The sequence below is a fragment of the Homalodisca vitripennis genome, chromosome 5 (genome assembly GCF_021130785.1).
Source record: "Homalodisca vitripennis isolate AUS2020 chromosome 5, UT_GWSS_2.1, whole genome shotgun sequence".
Classification (NCBI taxonomy): domain Eukaryota; kingdom Metazoa; phylum Arthropoda; class Insecta; order Hemiptera; family Cicadellidae; genus Homalodisca; species Homalodisca vitripennis.
The window spans coordinates 126,475,392-126,495,339 of NC_060211.1; the positions used below are offsets into that span (position 1 = coordinate 126,475,392).

The window sequence follows — 19,948 nt, forward strand, 5'->3', positions numbered from 1 at the left end:
GTTGTAGGTGTTTAATAGGCTGTTTCTTACAATGGAAAATGGTTTATTTTGCGGTGTCCATAAAATACGAAAATAGTGAAAGATATTTATATTTGAACTATGTTCCTTTTACATGCCCAATACATCTGTGAAATTTAGATTCATATATTTCCTAGAGATAATTTATATTATATTGTTATTAAATCTCAATACTTTAAGGCTAAATTCGAAATATTTATGTCATAATTTTCTAAGTATATCTTATAGGTTTAATATAAAATGCCACACGAAGTTGGCATGAAACATAAAACGATGATCTCTAGGTATTTTATTTTACTCAAAACACACGGACACTTACTTTATTGGAATCAACCAAGAAATGTTATTGCGAGTTATATTGTTTACTTTTACTAGTATAAACAGAAACAGACTGGGAAAAGGATAAAAATGGGAGAGAAATGATTGTAGGAAACGTAATTTGTCTAAATAAAATCAAGCGAGTGCTTCCTGCAGCCCATGCAGCACTGATGATCTTATCCCATCCATTAAAAGTTAGTATGGCTGCTCTATAGAATGTTAATTGTGAATTTGCGACGTACATCGTCAATGTGATTAACTAAGTTTTACCATCTGAAGGTTCTATAGTCTGAAGATTAGTGTGCGTTTTCGTGGTTTGAGTATGTAAACGCTATGGGGTATATGTCTGTTTCTGGAGCATTACGGAAGTACAACGTGTCATACCGGCAGTATTTATGTAAGGCCGATGATGACAGGAGAGAGTGAGGACGTGTTCCAGTCAGTGACGGTGACGAGGGTAATGAGTCAGGCACATCCAGAGCCATGTAGGTCGCCTGACGCTCCGGTATTGTGCGACGTTATCACCAAACTCAACCAGTCAGGGAAAGTGAAGGAGATAACGACAACAATGAATAAATGGCGGCGATCCCATTGTTGTGGAGAAAGCCGCTTGTCCGCCTCCCAACCATCTCATCTCAGATACAGATACGATTCGTAGCGCTCTCCTCGCGCTCGCACTGTCCATCACACCCGCATTTCTCTAGGAATGTTTGGCCCAAATACTCCAGTCGAGTGAATGGGTCCAGTAATTGCTATCCAGAATTCCATTTTCTTCCATAATAGCTCACTACTAGAAATACACTACAGTTGGGGCTTTCAGGAAATGTTCTTTTCCCCAGTGTGTATTTATAGCGGCACTTAAGTAGGCACCCTCTTGAAGTATTGCGGAAAGGAATCCCTAGAGTGAGTGGTGCCTGATCACCAGCGGAATACGCTGAACGTGTATTAGCGTATTCCCTATCGTCACAATAAATCTTCCTGTTTTAATCTACTTCAAACGTTCTTATTCACGTTTTATAAAAATCATTACCTCTTTGTTTTTTCATAGAATATTCCAACAACAATTCGAGAAAGAATGTGTAAAATGATTAAGAGAATGATTGTACTGTAAGGAAACTGTCAATTATTCGAAGCATACTCACAGTTATATGATTGTACGTTGAGATATGAAACTTTTTGAAAATTTTGACACATAATTTAGAAACTAAGTTAAAATAAACAAATCTTACTAAAGCGTTGTGGCACGCCAAAGTCAGGAATCACAACCTACATGTTGTTGTCAACTTCACTAACACTAAAGACATGCACTTAATACAAAACTATACAAAACACTAATCATTAACTTTTAATGATTAGTGTTTTGTATAGTTTTGTATTAAGTGCATGTCTTTAGTGTTAGTGAAGTTGACAACAACATGTAGGTTGTGATTCCTGACTTTGGCGTGCCACAACGCTTTAGTAAGATTTGTTTATTTTAACTTAGTTTGTAATTATGTATTAGGTTAGTTCTTTACCTGAAGAAGAGATCAGATTGCAGATCTCGAAACGTAGTGTTACTGTTTTCTTGTTTCACTGAACGATGGCAAATGTCCGGAAAAATCCTGTTTCCTTCACAATCCTTCCATCGTCTAAAATAACCTTTAAACAAAGAACATAATTTAGTACACATAATCAAAGCGTATTCAAGGATTTGTTGCCTACGCCGTAGAATTGAAACAACCTGTATTAATTGGATTTTATGTAAACATAGTTATGACAAACTATTTGAAATAGATTATTGTTTGTTTTATAAAAACCAAATAGGGGATTACTTGTTGGTTATGTCAAAAGTATAAAGCTGAGAATCGCGTTCTTGACATGCTAACACTGAAAAAACCAACGTTTTACTTGAATAATCTAAAAGACAACATATAATTTATTATACTTGGTGATTTCTTTTGCAAACATTTCTTTATATAAAAGTTATAAAAGTTTAATTCACAGTCCCTGCGATTCTCTGGCCATTTACAATTTCATTTAACACTTATGATAGCGTCAACTTTTAATTAAACTAGTGTTGGGATAAAGCCTCAGTACAGTACAACTTAGCCAAGCAAATGTTTTTCACTTAAGAAAAGAAGCTGAGGAAAGCCGCCATTGCATTTAGTTCTATGAGGACCTTTACACTTGCTTCCGGAATGGTAGGATTTTAAGGATACGTAAGGTTGGTGGTAGAGGCCACCTCCTGTCGAGATCCCATGAGGAGGTAATTTCACCTTGGCAGAAGGGGAGGTCGGCTCTGTTCCAGCCTCTTCCGGTGAAAGCGGGCAGGGCACAGAACTCCCCCCTGTCCAAGCCAGCAGTTGCCTCACTAAGAGAGCTCCGTCCACTCCAACAGTCATCCTTCGCAGCAGACTAGACCTGTATTCTACCCACCCTTTATTCTAAGATCTCGCCATTTGCGGTATTTATATGCCACCCTAGACGTGTTTGTGGTTGCCCAGAATGGCACAGGGGATTTGCTGTACCCAGATAAGCGAGCCAGAAGTGAACTTTCCTGGGATCGAGTAAACGTGATAACCGATTCCTGCTTGTTTTGTGTCTTCCATAACATACTCATACAATGGTATACCTACAATAATATTCATAGTTCAGAGGAATTGTTATTTTAAAAACCATTATTATAAAATTATTACTCTAAATTCATACTTGATATAGGGATAAATGTATTCACAAATTCTATGTGAATTCAGGAATTCCAAAGTTTCGTAGAAAATCATGGAATGTAGATATTTGAGATACTAGATAGAAAATGCCCACTTCTAAATATTCCAACGGCCGTCATCCCGAAAAAACTTTTTGGAAGTGGGATATTTGTAAAGTACCCTGAGAAATTACTGGGATAGTCACTGACAATGGATTTTACCGCACAGACAGTCAGACTCATCCTGGCTCAGGGCATTCACACAATCCGACCTTCAAGTAGGTGAGAACAAGACCACGCCACCAGTCCCAGCACACGTCAACTCCTATCGTTCTCCTGCTCGGCGCAGAGGATTGAGTGGGTTGTGGTCAGTGCGTGTACGCGTTATTCAGATAGAAAGTCCGTTGGGGATCCAAGGTCAGACGCCAGCCGGATGCGGCAGCGGGGCAGAACCGGGTGAAAGTTGGACCGCTCGTACTCGCACACTACCGCACCAGCACGGCGGCGGCAGTGCGGCGTGGCGCAGCTGTCCTTACTTCCGCACCGGCTCAACTATTGCCCCCGGAGCATTGTTTGGCCACGCGTGCAACACTTGAGTGGGCTCCGTCCTCGAGGGGCAAGTGACGGGGAAGGCCTTGGAACTCTCCGGTGGGCCACTCTCTCTCATTCATCATGCCTTTGTGGGCTTCGACTTTTTTTTAATAGTCTCTCACCTCAGCTTCCAATTAGTCTGTAACGTACAGAGAATTAATTTTTTAGTGAACCCTAATTTCAAAGTGGATGCCTCCGTTTTACTCCAAACAATGATTATTCCTTCAGAAGAATCTTCATTCCTTGATGTTGAATCCCATTGACTGGTGAGAAGTATCGACATTCTTGTAGTTTGCAGTAATTGTACATTACCAGTTCACAAATGATCGTTCTGGCAAGATGTATTTAGTGTAAGTTATGTAGCAAACAAAGAGGTCAAAACAGAAGATGATCGGACGCAAGATTCTTGGCTATAGCACCCAAACTTTGTATTTTTTAAACATTTTGTTAGTTCACCATCTAGTTGACCGATCTCACTACACAAAGCTATCATCATTGTCAGAGTTACACGTTAGAAGCCTGCCTTGATACGTTATGTATGTCAGTTAGAGAGCGGCTTTCCCTATCAAAGGCCGAGTACTCAATTATTCTCAGTTGATTATCTTTTCTCCGCCGAGATACCCGCGATAACTAAAAAGTCGACTCGTTATTCTTTTCACAACTGATGAGGTATTCGGATTTCTTATTTTATTGTACATTTAAATTTCCTTGAACCCAATCTAGAGGTGGTTAAGAACTGTAAAACGTACCTTATCGCATATAACGTTGTTAGTTGTTATCTCAAGAAGTCTCATACATTGTACTTGATGATTTTTTTCTTTTCTTAATATCAATGAAGTATATTTTTGAAATTCAGAAAAGGGTCACATATGCTCAAAGAAACCGAAGCAACTTTAGGAACTAGTGATTCTTAACACCAGGAATAGAGTTGGAGCCTCCAATCAGTTTGTTACGCTTCCAAAATCAAATCCAGCAATCATGCTTTAAGTGTTTAACAAAATTTTTAATTCCGATTGCACGAAAGTTACAGCAGTGAAGCTGGGTGGGAATGTCGTAATTATTATTATTCTACTATACGTGTTGTAGGCCATAGAGAGAGTCTAGTATACCATGACTTTATACCATGGCGCGGTATCCCACTAAGATACTATGCACTCAGTATTTCTTATTTTCAAGCTCCAATAATGTTACTGTAAACCTAGACAATCCAATGAGGTGAAGAAGAAGTGTATACTTTGGGCAGTTTTGGTGCAGATTGGAGGCGGGACATGTGGGTCGCCCCCGGTAACCAGAGTCGGGTGAGAGAAAGGAAGGGTTTGTTGTAACGAGAGACGATATTTGAGTGGCTTTGTCCCCCACTGTGTGCTGAGTGTGGAGTGTAGAGTGTAGAGTGTGGAGTGTGGAGCCGTGTGTCGGGTAGAGAAAGTCGGCCAGGCGAGGCTCTGGGTCAGTAGGATGACTCTCCTCTCTCGCGCCTGAGCCGAGCCGGTGTCACTTTCCTGCTACATTTATTGGCTACATTACAACCACCTGCTGCCTCACTTTCGTACCCACTTCTTCCCTGCTCGCTGCCAGCCAGCTCTGATCTTCTCGCGTGGTCTCCACACGTACACGGCCGACCATTAGTATCCCGTTACGGCTTTTAAGTGTTCTTTCGTAGTCAAGTACTTCTCTCTAACTCTATCAACATCTTAATTAAATATACGATTGAAAACCATCATTCTTTGTCAATCCTCTCATTTAACTTCACCACTTACGGTTTATGAAAAATGTAAATAAAAGTATGTTTATTAAATTATTCAAGTAGGCCTATTTGTGATAGAATATTGTTGAAGTCGAACTTGGCTCGATGAGATTGGTGACAGAAAAGTAACTATGACCGCCCGAAAGAGAATAAGTAAAAGGTAACCAAAACGCAAGAATGCATGAAAACGAAATTGATGTGCACTTTTCACTCTTTAGAGTATTTTTACCCTTTTTACAGAAAAGTTAGGCTTAAAATTGCAATTTTAAATACATAAACAACTTCTGCTCGTATCGTGGTGAGTTGAAAATGATTTGTGAGTAAACCCATGAATTGAAACGCCATAACAAGATTCAAACGCAAACAAAACTCTTGCATGTTTAGTCATGCATGGATAGCTTCAAAACGTCGTCAGACCCCATGTACTCATCCAAGCTTTGTAATAGATTTATACGGCATCAATAAATGTTTCAGTGCAAAAAACCAATAATTTAAGTTGTATTTTCAATGCTGCCAACACATGAGGGATTTCGGTCAGCTACAAACCTGCTGTAATCAAGCCTGCCAACATCACGAGGTCGTCTGTCGTAATTAGAGAAATCATACTATTTATAAAGTACATTGACTTCTGGCATAATAATATAATATGGTTTAGAAGACCTAATTTATGAAACCGATATTTTTTCAAATTCCGTATTTCAATTTAGAAATTTGAGCTCGGGAAATTTTGGATATGACCTTGTGAAATCCACAAGTCCACGTTTTATAATGGAATGTTTAGGATACCCGTAGTGTTGGAAAGGGCGTAGTATTCGCATTTTAACACAATGATCATCTTACATAATCTTATTCGCCGTGATTTCTCAACATGTTATTACTCTATACCCAAGGAGTATTTTATGCGGTGCTTATAGAAGAAAAGATAAATGTTAGAAAAGTAATTCAGTCTTTCTATCAACACCTAAACTTGTATGTGAAATTCTCCAGAAGGTCATGGACATGTACTTGACTTTGGATTGATGGTTATAACCACTTAGGCAACATTTACGTGTGGCAATAATTATTTTATCTAGTATTTGAGACGTCAAAGTTTATTCCCTTCTTAAGAGAGCAAGACGCTCTTCGACTCTTTAAAGCTGTCATTCCTTATCGTTCGGTAGTAAATCTTTATATTGTTCTGAAGTAAGGGCTGAAAATGTATTGAATGCAGATGGCTATAAGTATTAAATTTTATTGGAAAGTTTTATAATAGCATCATAGCTCAGAATCTTTCGATATCAAATATTTTCAAGAACAGTGAGTCAAAGTTTAGTAAGTAAACACGGTAATTTAAGAAACTGTAAAACTAAACATCACTGAAACAGAGGCGTGACCTTGTGATAGAACTTAAGAGACTTTTCATTATACTAGGCTGTATATCATACTTGCCAGGTGCCCGTAAAGTTGTTAATTTTTATACTAAACACCTATTTTAGCTGTTTGTGAAATTACTCGATTTTACTTAATTTACTTCGCAGTCTAATTTTATATACATTGAAATCCTTGCAATGCGATTCTTAAATATAATGTTGATACATAAATAACTATGGAACAATTCTGGATTGAACTAAGAATGCCAAAAATTTTGATTCCGTAGCCTAGAGATATAAGGGAGTAATCATAATTAATTAAATATTTATATAATTAAAAATAATCATAGGCACAGATTGACTTGTCCCAAATCGGCGAAATTTGTACTCTATTATAAAAGGACGTTTTGATGGGAATTGGGCACGGGGCTAATCCTCCTAATGTGCCACAGATGAAACGCTTCTGAGGAGTATGCCAAACTGTGACTTCTTATAGTGGTTTTGCTCCCACAAACCACTGATAAGATCTGTTGATTTCTGGTTTGTGGTGGTGGATCTGCCCCCACCTCAGTGTGATTCTTCATTGATAAACGAAGAATATTCTGTAGTTTAAGCCTTACTTAAAAAAATATAAACTATATTATAAGACTTTAATAAATATTTCTATCAATATACTTTATAAGAACTGTCAACTACTCTGAAGAAATATCATTACTTATGTTACTGTTAGATCAACTAATAGAATACGTAAATCATACAAAATATATACCTTGCCCATAGAAATGTTGTTATTAAACACTTAATGATATAATAACACATTTGCAAACGTCTTAAGCAAAGACTGCAATGCTGTAAGAGGTTGGAAAAAGCTGAATGTTTCCTTAGAAAGATTATGCACATTGTACACACAATAAGCGTAAAGTTGAAATTAAATCTAGTACAAGCATTTGGGTAATAGTGCCTTCTTTTAGATAAAAATGTCCAGATAGAAAAAAGTGTTGTCCTTATTGTATTCGAAACAATAGTAAATTTTATTTATATAATAATTGTTATAGTTGTATGCAGCCATTAAAAATGTATGAGGGGTCAATAATTTTAAAATTATTCATACATATTATTTTTAATTCAGATTTTCTAAATTTAAATTTAGGGCTAAGTAGTTTCCACAAAAGATAAATAATTAATTTAGTTGAATTTAGCTTCTAAGAAAGAATTCCTTTTTAGAAAAATGTGTCTTTTTGAAAGTAAATCAATAAACTGTGTTTAAAGTGTTTATCTTTGCAGAAACCTTTCTCTCCAACAACTGTTGTTTGAAGTAATACCTTTACTTTTTATAGTACGTATTATAGTAGCAACATAATTAATGTAGTACAAAGAATAAATCAAAATAAAAGATCTGAGAGAATAGAAATATAGACGTTTAATTGTATTTTAAAGAACAGGTTAAACTTAACGGCAGTGTACTACAATTAATGACGTACTAACACGAGTGTTCCAAAAGTAGTTAAACGACTACCAGACTTTCGAGAGGTATATTACTGGTAGAAGTCGTGATAATGACCTATAAAGCATAAGCCCTGAAGAAACCAATTTAAATTTGAAACTGGAATAAATTCTGATTTCTCTTAACACGTATACTAACGAAGATCTGTTGTTTCAGATAAGTGACTGATGAGGAGCAGAATGTCGTCCCAGCTGGGCTCCTTGGCGACCATCTGCCTCTCCGTCCTGTGTCTCCTCCAGGTGATTATCTTATTTAACTCGTAATACATATACTTGTATACTTACAATAACCTGAACACTTACCTACTGGTATGTTTCAATTCGTCTTACTAAGGGATTAAATCTTGTCCTCATTGAACATTGGACATTTGTGTTTAGTTTTTAATAACTAACTCATGGTTATAAAAGGGTTTGATGGCTGAAAAAACAATGAAATACACAAAATAAACATCATATATGTTTAGCCGTGTCTATAAATGTCTTTGAAAAAATGTCTATAAAAATATTAGATATTTGGTAAGAAAATATAAATTCCACCGTAGTTGTAAGAAGTAAGGCTGCGGCTCTGTAACGGAGAGATCATGGATTCAAAATTGGGGGGGGGGGATTTTACATTCACTTGTAGACCATTTTGACTGAATAACGTTTAGCATAATCAATTACAAACGCCACTGGCGTTGAAAGAAATCACTAAAGAAATAATTAGCTCGTTAAAGTTCACCTAATAATAATAATATTTTCTTACTTTTTCAAGTACTCGACGAAATTGCGAAACACGCTTTCGTATTATTAACTTCTTACTTAGGGAAATTATACTTAAAAATTTGCATTATTCTAATGCGTTATATCCCAATGCGTTTCACGGAAATGATTTTTTTATAACATTGTGTTCGTTGAATTAAAGGAACTTTCTGCAGAAAAACAAAATTGCAACGATTAACCCTAACAAGTCTCGTAGAATTTTACAATGCGAGGATTTTAAAAATCAATCTAACTCTTCAAGGTATTGATCATAAAGGGTAAACATTATTTTTAATGAGAAGCAACTAAGTGCAGAGAGGTCGAAGATAGTTCCAATCACAAGAACAGGGATACGTTTCCCATACTCAAATTTGCCTCCCAAGCCTGAGTCACTAGCTTATTGTGGTACAGGAGCCGAGACTCCCAGCTTAGCCCCTCACCTTATAATTTGGTTAGCCGGATGTAGGTTAGTCGCGCGCGCGCTCGCACAGTTGATGTGTAATCTGGGAGTCACGGGTGGCAGTCAGCTAGCCGCAGCATCAGCAGCTAGCTGGTGGTTGTTAGATTCCGCTCGTCGTAGCGGACAATCATGGGAGACAGTGGTCACATCTCCTGCAGATTTCGGGGTCAGACCTTTCTATTCCTTCTTCTGGCATTATTCCAGCAGTGTTCATCAGTGTAATGTTTGGGTTTGACCATGAGGAGGAAGCTATTTGGTAGCTTTGTGTAGCTGTAAAGTATAAAACTGAAATGGATTTTTAATGGATGTTTAATGTGATCTTCTTACCAATAAAATTGAAAATCTTGAAAAGACGTACAACCTCCTATTCCGTTGTCCTAATTTCCGCAGTATCAACTACCTACTTACTCTTATCTGTATACCCCACAGAACGTTTATGTAAAGTATAAGGTAGTGAAAAATACAGGGCTAACTCCAAACACAGCATGTATCCATTTATACACATCACCCTGTGTCTATGTTCACACATTGTGCGACACTAGTGGGAAATTTCGGGTTTATCGGTGGTCACACATTTAGAACAAACTCCGAGTACGGAGCACGTTATGTAGTCCAAACAGTTCTATACATTTCCATTTTCTTCCTAATTAGGAATATGTAACTATGTTACTATTGATATGTTTAAATCTCCACTCCCCCCCCGAGCAACCAACAATACAACAATATAAACATGATATTCTAGATGTATAAAATAAAATCAATTATTTTGAATTTTATAATAATATAAATTTTCCAATGCATATTAAATAAAACTTTACTGCTATTTGAAGTGCATTTGTTCTTCCTTTCTGAATAATCATGCCTACTGTTATATTCAGTATATTATTGCTCAAATTTTTGTGCCTAATATTTTTCACAATACATTGCCTACACATTAGGAAGTAATTTTGGTGCTGGTGCATTACTTTAACACTGTTAAGGCAGACGAATATTTTAGTAAATTTAAGCATCGATGTCGATGAACACTTATTGCCCCACAGAAATATACTTTTGGATATGAGTCACCAAAATCAATTAATATATTTATTAATATAACTTTTGTTTATAATTTGTATATGCAACATCTATTCGTTACGCAGTTATAACATATCCAAGTGAACTCCCGGACAAAATCTACATCATTCGACCATTTTAATCTTAGGATCTCTTTAAGGAATCAGCCTTAAGAGAAAGGCTTAACAACGCATAGCAACAAAATAACGGGGTAAACATTTGGCGGAAATTGGCAACAAACTGAAATTTGTGTCGTTTACCCGGAGGTGGTTATGTTAATTAATAGTGGTATCCATAAATCACATGAAATTTTTATTCAAATTCCCAAATTACCTCGGCGGTTCCGACGATCCTAACGACCCAATGAATACTGAACAGCTCGCGGGGGAACCGGTCCATGTGTTGAGTGCGAGGTGTTTTCCGCAATGCGCATAATTTGGATCAAGTTCAGCAACGTGGGAAGGACGTTCCAGATTGTCCAGCGGTGAAAGTAGTCCGGGTGACTTGCCAAAAGCGAAACTCGTCCGGTCCAGGTCGTGGAGATGATCGGAGCCGGTTTTGTGACATCCTTAGTCCCCGTTATTGTTGTGCTGGGCCAATATAAACACCGGCTGACTTTCTCCGCCCGACTCTGGGATTGTGCGAGTAATAACCGCAACCGAATAAATATTTGAGTACCTTTTCAGGGGTCGGTTTATAGAAACAGTTCTAGAATCGCACTCTTGGACTAGTGCTCTTGACACCTTTCTCCGTATTTTCAGCTTTCAATATCAACATCTGAATTCGGATCAGAACTTCCGGGTCTACCTCGAGTTGGAAACCGTCAATTTTCCACCTGGGAGCACCGAGTGTGCCGCCGAATTCCGCGGTTTCAGACGGTCCGTACGCAGCGATGGCTGAAGTATTACGCTGATGTTCCCAGATGACTTCAGAATACTCAATTTGTCATTATGATACTGTTATAACTGGTATTATCACCGCCATCATAAGCTAGACGCACGCCCATTCAAACTTCAGTTAGGTAAAGTAAGTGACTTGTAATTGGAACGCGAAAATTGTACACTTTAGATAATGCCCTGTTATTTACTAGGTTGGAATACGCCACACCACGTGTCGCGTAACATGATTCGCTGAGGTTGCATGCAAATATTTGAAGACATCGCATGGTGTGCTCCAAGGATCCATTCTGAAACCCTTGTTGATTATCTGTTACCTCAAGGGCTCTCCCAGAATGGTTGATGAGGAACATATCTCTCTGTATGCAGATGATTCAAAGTACTTGGTACCTGGAAAAAATATAAAGTACATTGAAGCCATTTAGTAAAGTAAATCAATTTTTTTAGTAAAAGTTGCCTTCTACTAAATATCAATAAAACAAACAACTTTTGGCCCCAAACAAAAAACTGAAAGAGAAGAACCTAACATCGTTAATAATCAGAAAATTTAACAGGAAGAAAGTACACAATTCTTGGTTTAGTAATAAATAAAAAACTTCTGCTGGGACCTGAATATAGAACAAATCTTAAATAACATCTTTTCTGGAATATTTCCTTTAGATACATGTACTTTTTGCAATATTAAGACAATGAAAACAATACACTTCTCCTTATTACAGTTATAAACAGCTTTGGTTTTGCTGCGTTTGGGGCTACTACTAAAACAAACTTAGACAAAGTTTTAATAGGAATAAAAAAATTCGTTTTATGCTTACACTTAAGTGGGTTGAGTCTGTAAGGGATTATTTAATTGATCTTGCCATCATGACAAGTTTATGGTTTGTATATTTATCAAGCGATATTACATTTTAGGGCAACCCAAGAATCAACTACAGAACTCAACACAATTTATCATCATCATTATAACATTTATATAAAATTTGGAATTTTATATATAAAGAACCTATATTGGACAACATTTCTTATTACAATTGCCAAGCATTATAAAAAAAGAAGACAATGTAAATATTAAAAATATTAAATTTTTAAATATTAAAATCTAAAACATATCTTACACGTCACTATTTTATAGCAACGATGAAGTGCTATGTTTTAAATGAAATTAAGCTCTGCGCTTAGTCTTTTTCAATTCCATGCCTAGTATATAAAAATTTATATCTATTTAATAATATTAGTTTATATTGATACAATTCCTGTACAAATTTACAACAATTTCTATACAGATATTTTGAACTGAATGGATTTTAATATAAATTACCCTAATAATGAACATTACTACGCTATGGACACAAATGTTAGTAATAAAACTTAAATATTCTTTGGCAAAACTAATCGTTGAGATTAATAAGCTAAACCATTAATAAATAAATTTCGGATATTCCAGAGTGCGCAAAAAAGATTACAATTATGTGTAACATGTTATACGAAGGGTGGAGGTGCCTCGGAAGCCTGGCGATTTGCGCGTTCAAATGAGGAGGAGAAAGCAAATTTTAAAAACCTGCTCAGTTAAATCTGTGTACAACATTAAATGTTTTAAATAATGATTTGCAAATTACACCCTTAACTTACAAATAAATAAAAAATCCGAACTCATGATAATGACTTTAAGAGCGTCATAAAGTGATTAATGCAGATTTTTTTATCACCCGTCAGGAATAAAATAAGTTAAGATAGTAATTCAATAACAACATATAAAAATATCTAATTTAAAAATGAAATATTGAAAAGCGAACACATACAACAATTTGGTGTTGATTGGACAAGTTTCCGACTTATGAGTTCTTAAATTGTTTACCCTTTTATGTTCTTACCGACATAACATTTGGAAATTATTGCGAATACATTAATTGTTTGTTTTATGTTTTTAAACGCAGAAATAATCAAATTACATTTTAATGTAACTCCCGTTATTATAGCTGTACTAGTTAGTTTGTGGTTAACTTTGCGATCTGACAGTAGAGCACTTCACAGTCCAATACAGTTTAGGGAGAGAGTTACAGTAGGTCTGAATGTCACTGCCTCTACTGCATGGGTGGATTCTGGTTAACCTTGCGATCTGACAGTAGAGCACTTCACAGTCCAATACAGTTTAGGGAGAGAGTTACAGTAGGTCTGAATGTCACTGCCTCTACTGCATGGGTGGATTCTGGTTAACCTTGCGATCTGACAGTAGAGCACTCCACAGTCCAATACAGTTTAGGGAGAGAGTTACAGTAGGTCTGAATGTCACTGCCTCTACTGCATGGGTGGATTCTGGTTGACTTTGAATCGCCGGTTTCTTTCAAACTAATCAGCTACCTCCCAAGAACAATACACACGGCAAGAGAAATGCTATATATTTAATACCCAATTGCGATTAGGTTATCATGTGTTCGGATCATACGTCATGATGACGTTGCTTGAGCAGTTGATTGACTAAGAGCCAAAGAGCCAACGACCTGTACACCATCCATCCTCAGGTAGCAAGAAGAGTTCTCGTGCTAACTGATTTGTACACAGCGAAAGTGGCTACGTCTCAAAACTACGATTCCAAAGCCAATCTTCTTGTCGAGCACGATCATAAGAGTTCTTAACAATTTTAGATCTCACATTTGAGTTCGTGGTGAGTTTCGGTTAAATACCTCGCGTAATTAAGTCAACGATCATCTGTAGAGTTCCTTGTTGCAGCCAAAGAAACTAAAATGGCATGCATGACAGTTTTATTCACTGTCTACCTAGCCATATTGCATGGAAAATAAAATCTTACATATACCGTACAGAAAAGGTGGTTGCGTTCAGAAAATGCGTACCATACAATTCCACAGTATACATTTCCCTATATATTGAATACACATTATAAACCGTTAATAATAACAGATAATCGTACCCTACTTTGAACAATTGTTCTATAGTAAAACATGTATATATTTTTCAGTTCCTATTTATAACACAATTTTAAGCGGTGCCAGAGATGCGCGGTTGGCAACTAACTAGTGTCCCCTCTTAATTGGATAATTGAGGTGACTCTTGATTCTCTTGATACTGTTTTTCTATCGTGATGTGCATATAATTCATTCACAATTAATTCTCTTAGTAGGTTAATCTGTTTAGCCTATGCACGTTTTACTACAAACGGGTTATCTATTTTTCGTAGGCTGTGATTAGATAATTACCCTTCCTGCTGCCTCGGCAGTGAAAAGTAAAAGTAAATTTGGGCAAAGAGAAACTGATAGGTATAAGTGATTGCATGAGCGGGAAAGTATGGGGGCACCTGTATAGGGGCTTGCTTGTTAGTGTTAGTGTAACCCGCCTGTCGTTACACAATTTTTAAACTTATCAGCTCTCTCAAGTGGTTTAGTCAATTTGTACATAGTATCCATCATTCTAAATTGATTACCCGGTCATACCGAATTATAGTGAAACAAATATTTCAGAATACACTCTAAACTGGCAAAAGAGCTCTATAGATTGACCAAATACATATTTGATTGGGTAGTAACTTAAATGAGTCGAAAGCGATTTTGTTTTAGGTGCTGGTGATTTTTTTCTAGTCCAAGTTTATTGAAATGATGAGAGATACAAAAATTACAACATAACTAAGTCTGTCAAATATGGAGTTGTATACGTACTACAAATTAAAATGAGTCATTTCGTAATCGAAATGGCAAATCCTTGAATTTGAAATAGACATAATATATGAAACATACTGTTTAAAATATACCATATCGATACTATACACCAATAAAAGTACACTATATTTATAACATAAAATTATCTTATTATTATTAAGGACCACATACAGCTAGTTAAAATAATGCTGTTGCCTGTCTATCTGTCTATCCACTTATGTGATAACTGTTGATGCTAGAAACTTAAAACTTAGAACAGGTACATAAGTTCCTCTTCTTTCAAGGAAGACCTTTATTGATTGTTGAATCAAAAGGTTTAAATAAAGGTAAATGTAACATTTTTACATTGGTCTTATTGTTAACCATGATGGTAACAAGGAAAATGCAGAATAGATATTACAAACTAACTAAATACATAAAACATTTTATCACGTAACATAGCAACACGTTTAATGAAGTAACTTTGTTGGATTTTTCAAGGGACTGTCGTTACTTTCTGTTGAGTCCATAGTTACAACGTCATATTGGTTATATTGTTTTAGTAGTAATAGTTGGAATAGTTATACAACGTAGATGCGTTTAAATGCAATTATCTGAGAACATACTTACAGACAAAAATATAATATGAAATAAATAACATCATAAGTCAGCACTCAGCGTTTGGGCACTTGATAAAGTATTGTTGCGTTCATTTCAAAATTGTGTACGGTGTTGAGGACGCGACGGTGGGTCACGGCAGTTTCACAAGAGCGGGCTGGACACAATTCTCTATCTTACAGTAAAAACAAAAGCGGTGCCCCACTGGACTGCCATGTAATATTTGTGGAGGAAGTGGCGTGGAACATGGAGGAGGATGGCCTCAATGTTGCGGTCCAAGACACTTCTAATCGTTGCTATGATTGTCTCCTTTCCGCAAACATGTGGGCCGGATCTGCGCTCCCTTCGCCCCCGTCTAGCCTTCCCTCACTAACGAATAATGTGAAAATTCATGAGGCGTTAGTCAACATATTTGTAGGGTATCTTGACTTATGCATATCACAACATCTGTCTACGATAGATGTAAGTTATTGCTAGCTTAGTAATCTACCTAGGAAGAGATCGGGTTTAATATCTCTGAACATAGTGTTATTGTTTCCTATATCACTGAATGATGGCAACTATCCAGAAAATTCCCATCGCCTTCTCAAAACTGATTGGGTTTTCTGTGCATATATTATGCACTAGTTTGCTTAAAATAAGAAGATACTAATCTGCCGCCTTCCTTTGAATATGGAGATAACCAGATCTTAAGATAAAATGTACTATTTTAAGGAAAAGCTTTAACTACCCTTTAGCCACAAACTTTCTATGAATTATATGGTTTAAAGGCATATTTTGAGGCAAATTAAAATGGATCTGGATAGTTTCTGCTGTAGGCAAGACTGAGGATGCTTATATATTTTTAAACTGGAAATGGCTTCGATTATATGTTCAAAGGAAGAACACTTTTGGGTAACAAGTTTCCCTTTTAAAATGGTGTGCCAAAGATTGAAAAATTCACACGAAATATCTTTATATTTTGAGTATTTCAAATAGTAACAACAGTCCTACTTATTTATATCTTTTTATAATTTGTGTTTAGCAGTAGATTGAATCAAAATAAAACGACCGACGTTTTAGTAAATAAAATATGTTATAATGATGGTAGGAAAAATAATTGCGAATGTACTTAAAACGTAATTACACACGTGTTAATCGAGTATCACCACGCATGGTGTGGGGCGCTGTCCTCTGCCCGCTTTAACTGGAGGCTGGAACATACCTAGCTTTCCCTTCTTCTAATGCAACATGATTGATATATAACCCCTCAGAGGTTCTTGAGAGGAGGCAGCCCCAACCCCCAACCTAACCCATCCTATCACTACGGAGACAAGCGCAAATGTCCTGTTAGGACTAAGTGTAATGAAAGGTTTATCTTATCCTAGTGAACAAATAAGATATTAATCGATAGAAATCACCGTAAGTTCTAGAACAAGATTGATGTCTTCAACCTCTTCTATCTCCCTATTAGGCATCATCTACATTTACTTGATGATAGACAATGGGCTCGATACCGGTGGTTAGTTACAGTACAATCAGGCCATTGTACATGGCGCAACTGTCATACAACTCATGTTCCAACGATAACTGTATTATTACGTGTGTGTTAGTGTTTACAAGAAATACGAAAAATACCTTACGGAATAGCTTACATAATAGATATTGTAAATAATTAAACATACTATGTTAAGTGTTTACAGTTTGGAATGGCTCAAGATGAATTTTATGTGAAGGTTTTTTTATTTCACAAGGCTTTTTCTGAAGAAGAGTTTACAATTTATTTTTATTGTTATAATTCACTGTTGTTAGGCCAGGATCGATTTTAATGACTAAAAATATAATACCTTATATACTACCGTCAATTCAATCAAATTCATGTTGCAGTTTTAACCTATTGTATTTTTTAGTTATTTTTATTGACTTATAGTCCTTTCTTTTATATTGGAAGATTATTAGTACTTGATAAAATATTTAAATTACGTTCACAAATAACCATGCATGTTGTTGTATTAAAATACATTTTACTAACTGTTGAAAATTTTATTAAAACTTGATGTTTACCTAAAATATCAGTATTTCTCGTAGTGCTAATTAATTCATTCGTGCTCAATAAATATTATAACTGTCCTCCTTTTTTAATTGGGTAATAAATACAAACTGTTTTCGTAATAAAGCATCTAAATATTATATTTTTGTTTCAATAGTCAAGTTTAAAGTTTAAATGTTGGGAATGAGATAAGATCAACACTGAATTTTTAATCTAAAATAAACTTTTCCGTAGATACGAATTACATAGGCTCCGGTTTGTAAGTTACCTAAATAGTATTATGGTTAAAATTCTGAGGTAACTATTTAAAGATTACTTATTCGGTTACAGTATAAAAATCTGTATTTCATTAGTGAGAACTAATGAAATACAGATTTTGAAAAAAACAGCCAATAAAACTGTTGACGGCGGGAAGAAACAAACTAGACCTATTTCTACACCTGAATTCGGTATTTAGTTAAAAAAATTTGGATTAATTATTCAGCAAATTAAAAGAAAATGGTGTCATAAAATTGTCATAAGCTCATATATCAATGGATAATAAAAGGAAGACACAATCATGTGATATAAACTATGTTATACGCGTATAACTTCTTTCTGTTGTTCACAACACGCGTATTTTGGATTAGAAGAGTTCTTGAAATTAAGTATTTATACATTTATTTGATAAATAAAAACGTATTAATAAGCAAGATAGCTCCGAATCTATTAAATACTCGTATGAGTTATCATGCTAAGGTATTATTAGGTAAGCGCTTCTCAGACTGTCTACTTTTATTTCTACTTTGTTAGTTCACGGCAATTGTTTAGTAATGTTTCTTTGTTTTAGGTGAGTTTTGGTGATAAGTGGAAAGTATTCAGATTTAGTGGGTAAGTTGATTAGTTAATAATGGTCCAGTAATAAATTCTATTTGGTATATACCTGATATATCTCTTGAGTAAAAATGGCATTTTGTTATGAAAATAGAATATTATTTTGGAGCTCATTTTATATTGAGATGTGATTTAACTTTTAAAAGTCAGTTTGAGTATTAGTTTGTTTGATGTTGATAAAGTTATACAGTATTTCCATACATGATGTGCTGGTTGAATTTACATTCGTCAGAAATTATCTGATATAAATAATGGAAGATCATTTTGTTTCGTCAAAATATGCAGTTCTTCAATTAAAAAATAATACATACGCATTGCCAGACGATTTCTAAAAATGTAAATCTGTCCAAACGATGTTTTGATTAAACAGTCATTTTGGTATTGTAAACATGCTTTTATAGAAAAATCAATGTCCTACAAGATGGTTTATACTTCTAACATATATACATGTTAAAATGCTATGTCATGTCGATCAGTGGAAAATCATTAATGATAACGTTCTTTACATATACATATAATAGGTTAATATTACAACACCTGTCAAACAAAATCAAAGATTTGGGTTCCGTGCATTTTAGGAGTGTTAACATTATTTCTTAACATAATGGGTTCTAAGAAATTTTATAATAAAGCAATGATAAATGTATAATTTGTGTATTGGAAGAAATGAAACCGATTCATAGCTATCATGAATCTCAACGAGTTAAAAATTATTTCAAATATATACATTTTACATTTGTATATTTTTATGTTATAACTTATTTATTGAACGTTAAACTCTTTTTACGTCAAAATATATTATAATGAAGATGGCTAGACCTATAAATAGAAAACTAACAATACATATAAGCAAATTTAAGCATGACAATGACGTAATGGATCGGCAACATTATAAATAGGTAAATTATTTTAATAAACATTTAACAGTAAGTAGCTGCTTAACTAAGTAACTATTAATTAAGTCGATAGCCATAATAATAAATTAGAAGTTGTCAAATAACATAATAACCAAGATAATAATACTTACAAAATAAATAAACTATAATGAATATTAATAACAGTTCAAAAACAGATAATAATAAAACAGCAACGTAAAGATAAGTAAACATTAAAAATACAATTACAATTAATCAACAATAAAATGCGGCAGAAAGTAAGGTATCACAGAAAGATTAAAGCATTGGGATTAGTATAAAAAAATCCATATTGCCATCATAATTTAGCTGGGTATAAATAATGATGCGCTGATTATATGATCTGTAATGATAAACTGATAATATAATCTGCAGATATATATGCCTTGAAATGCAATCTTTAGATAGGAATAGACTTCAAAAAACGTAAAGAATACTATTGTTATATAGTATCGAGGGTGGCAGTGGTCTTTTGGTTTTCCAACGGAATGCCCGTGAGAACCTAAGCTAA

At 35.2% G+C, this 19,948-nt stretch overlaps 1 protein-coding gene across 1 annotated transcript in view; it reads left to right on the plus strand.

The window, feature by feature from the left end:
- The window catches only part of LOC124362834, a 46,853-nt gene that overhangs the window by 11,056 nt on the left and 15,849 nt on the right, over positions 1–19,948 (plus strand). Inside the window, exon 2 of the mRNA XM_046817681.1 lies at positions 8,364–8,446. Coding sequence (XP_046673637.1) covers positions 8,375–8,446 — 72 coding nt within the window. The 5' untranslated portion in view covers positions 8,364–8,374. The remainder of the gene's footprint in view (positions 1–8,363; positions 8,447–19,948) is intronic.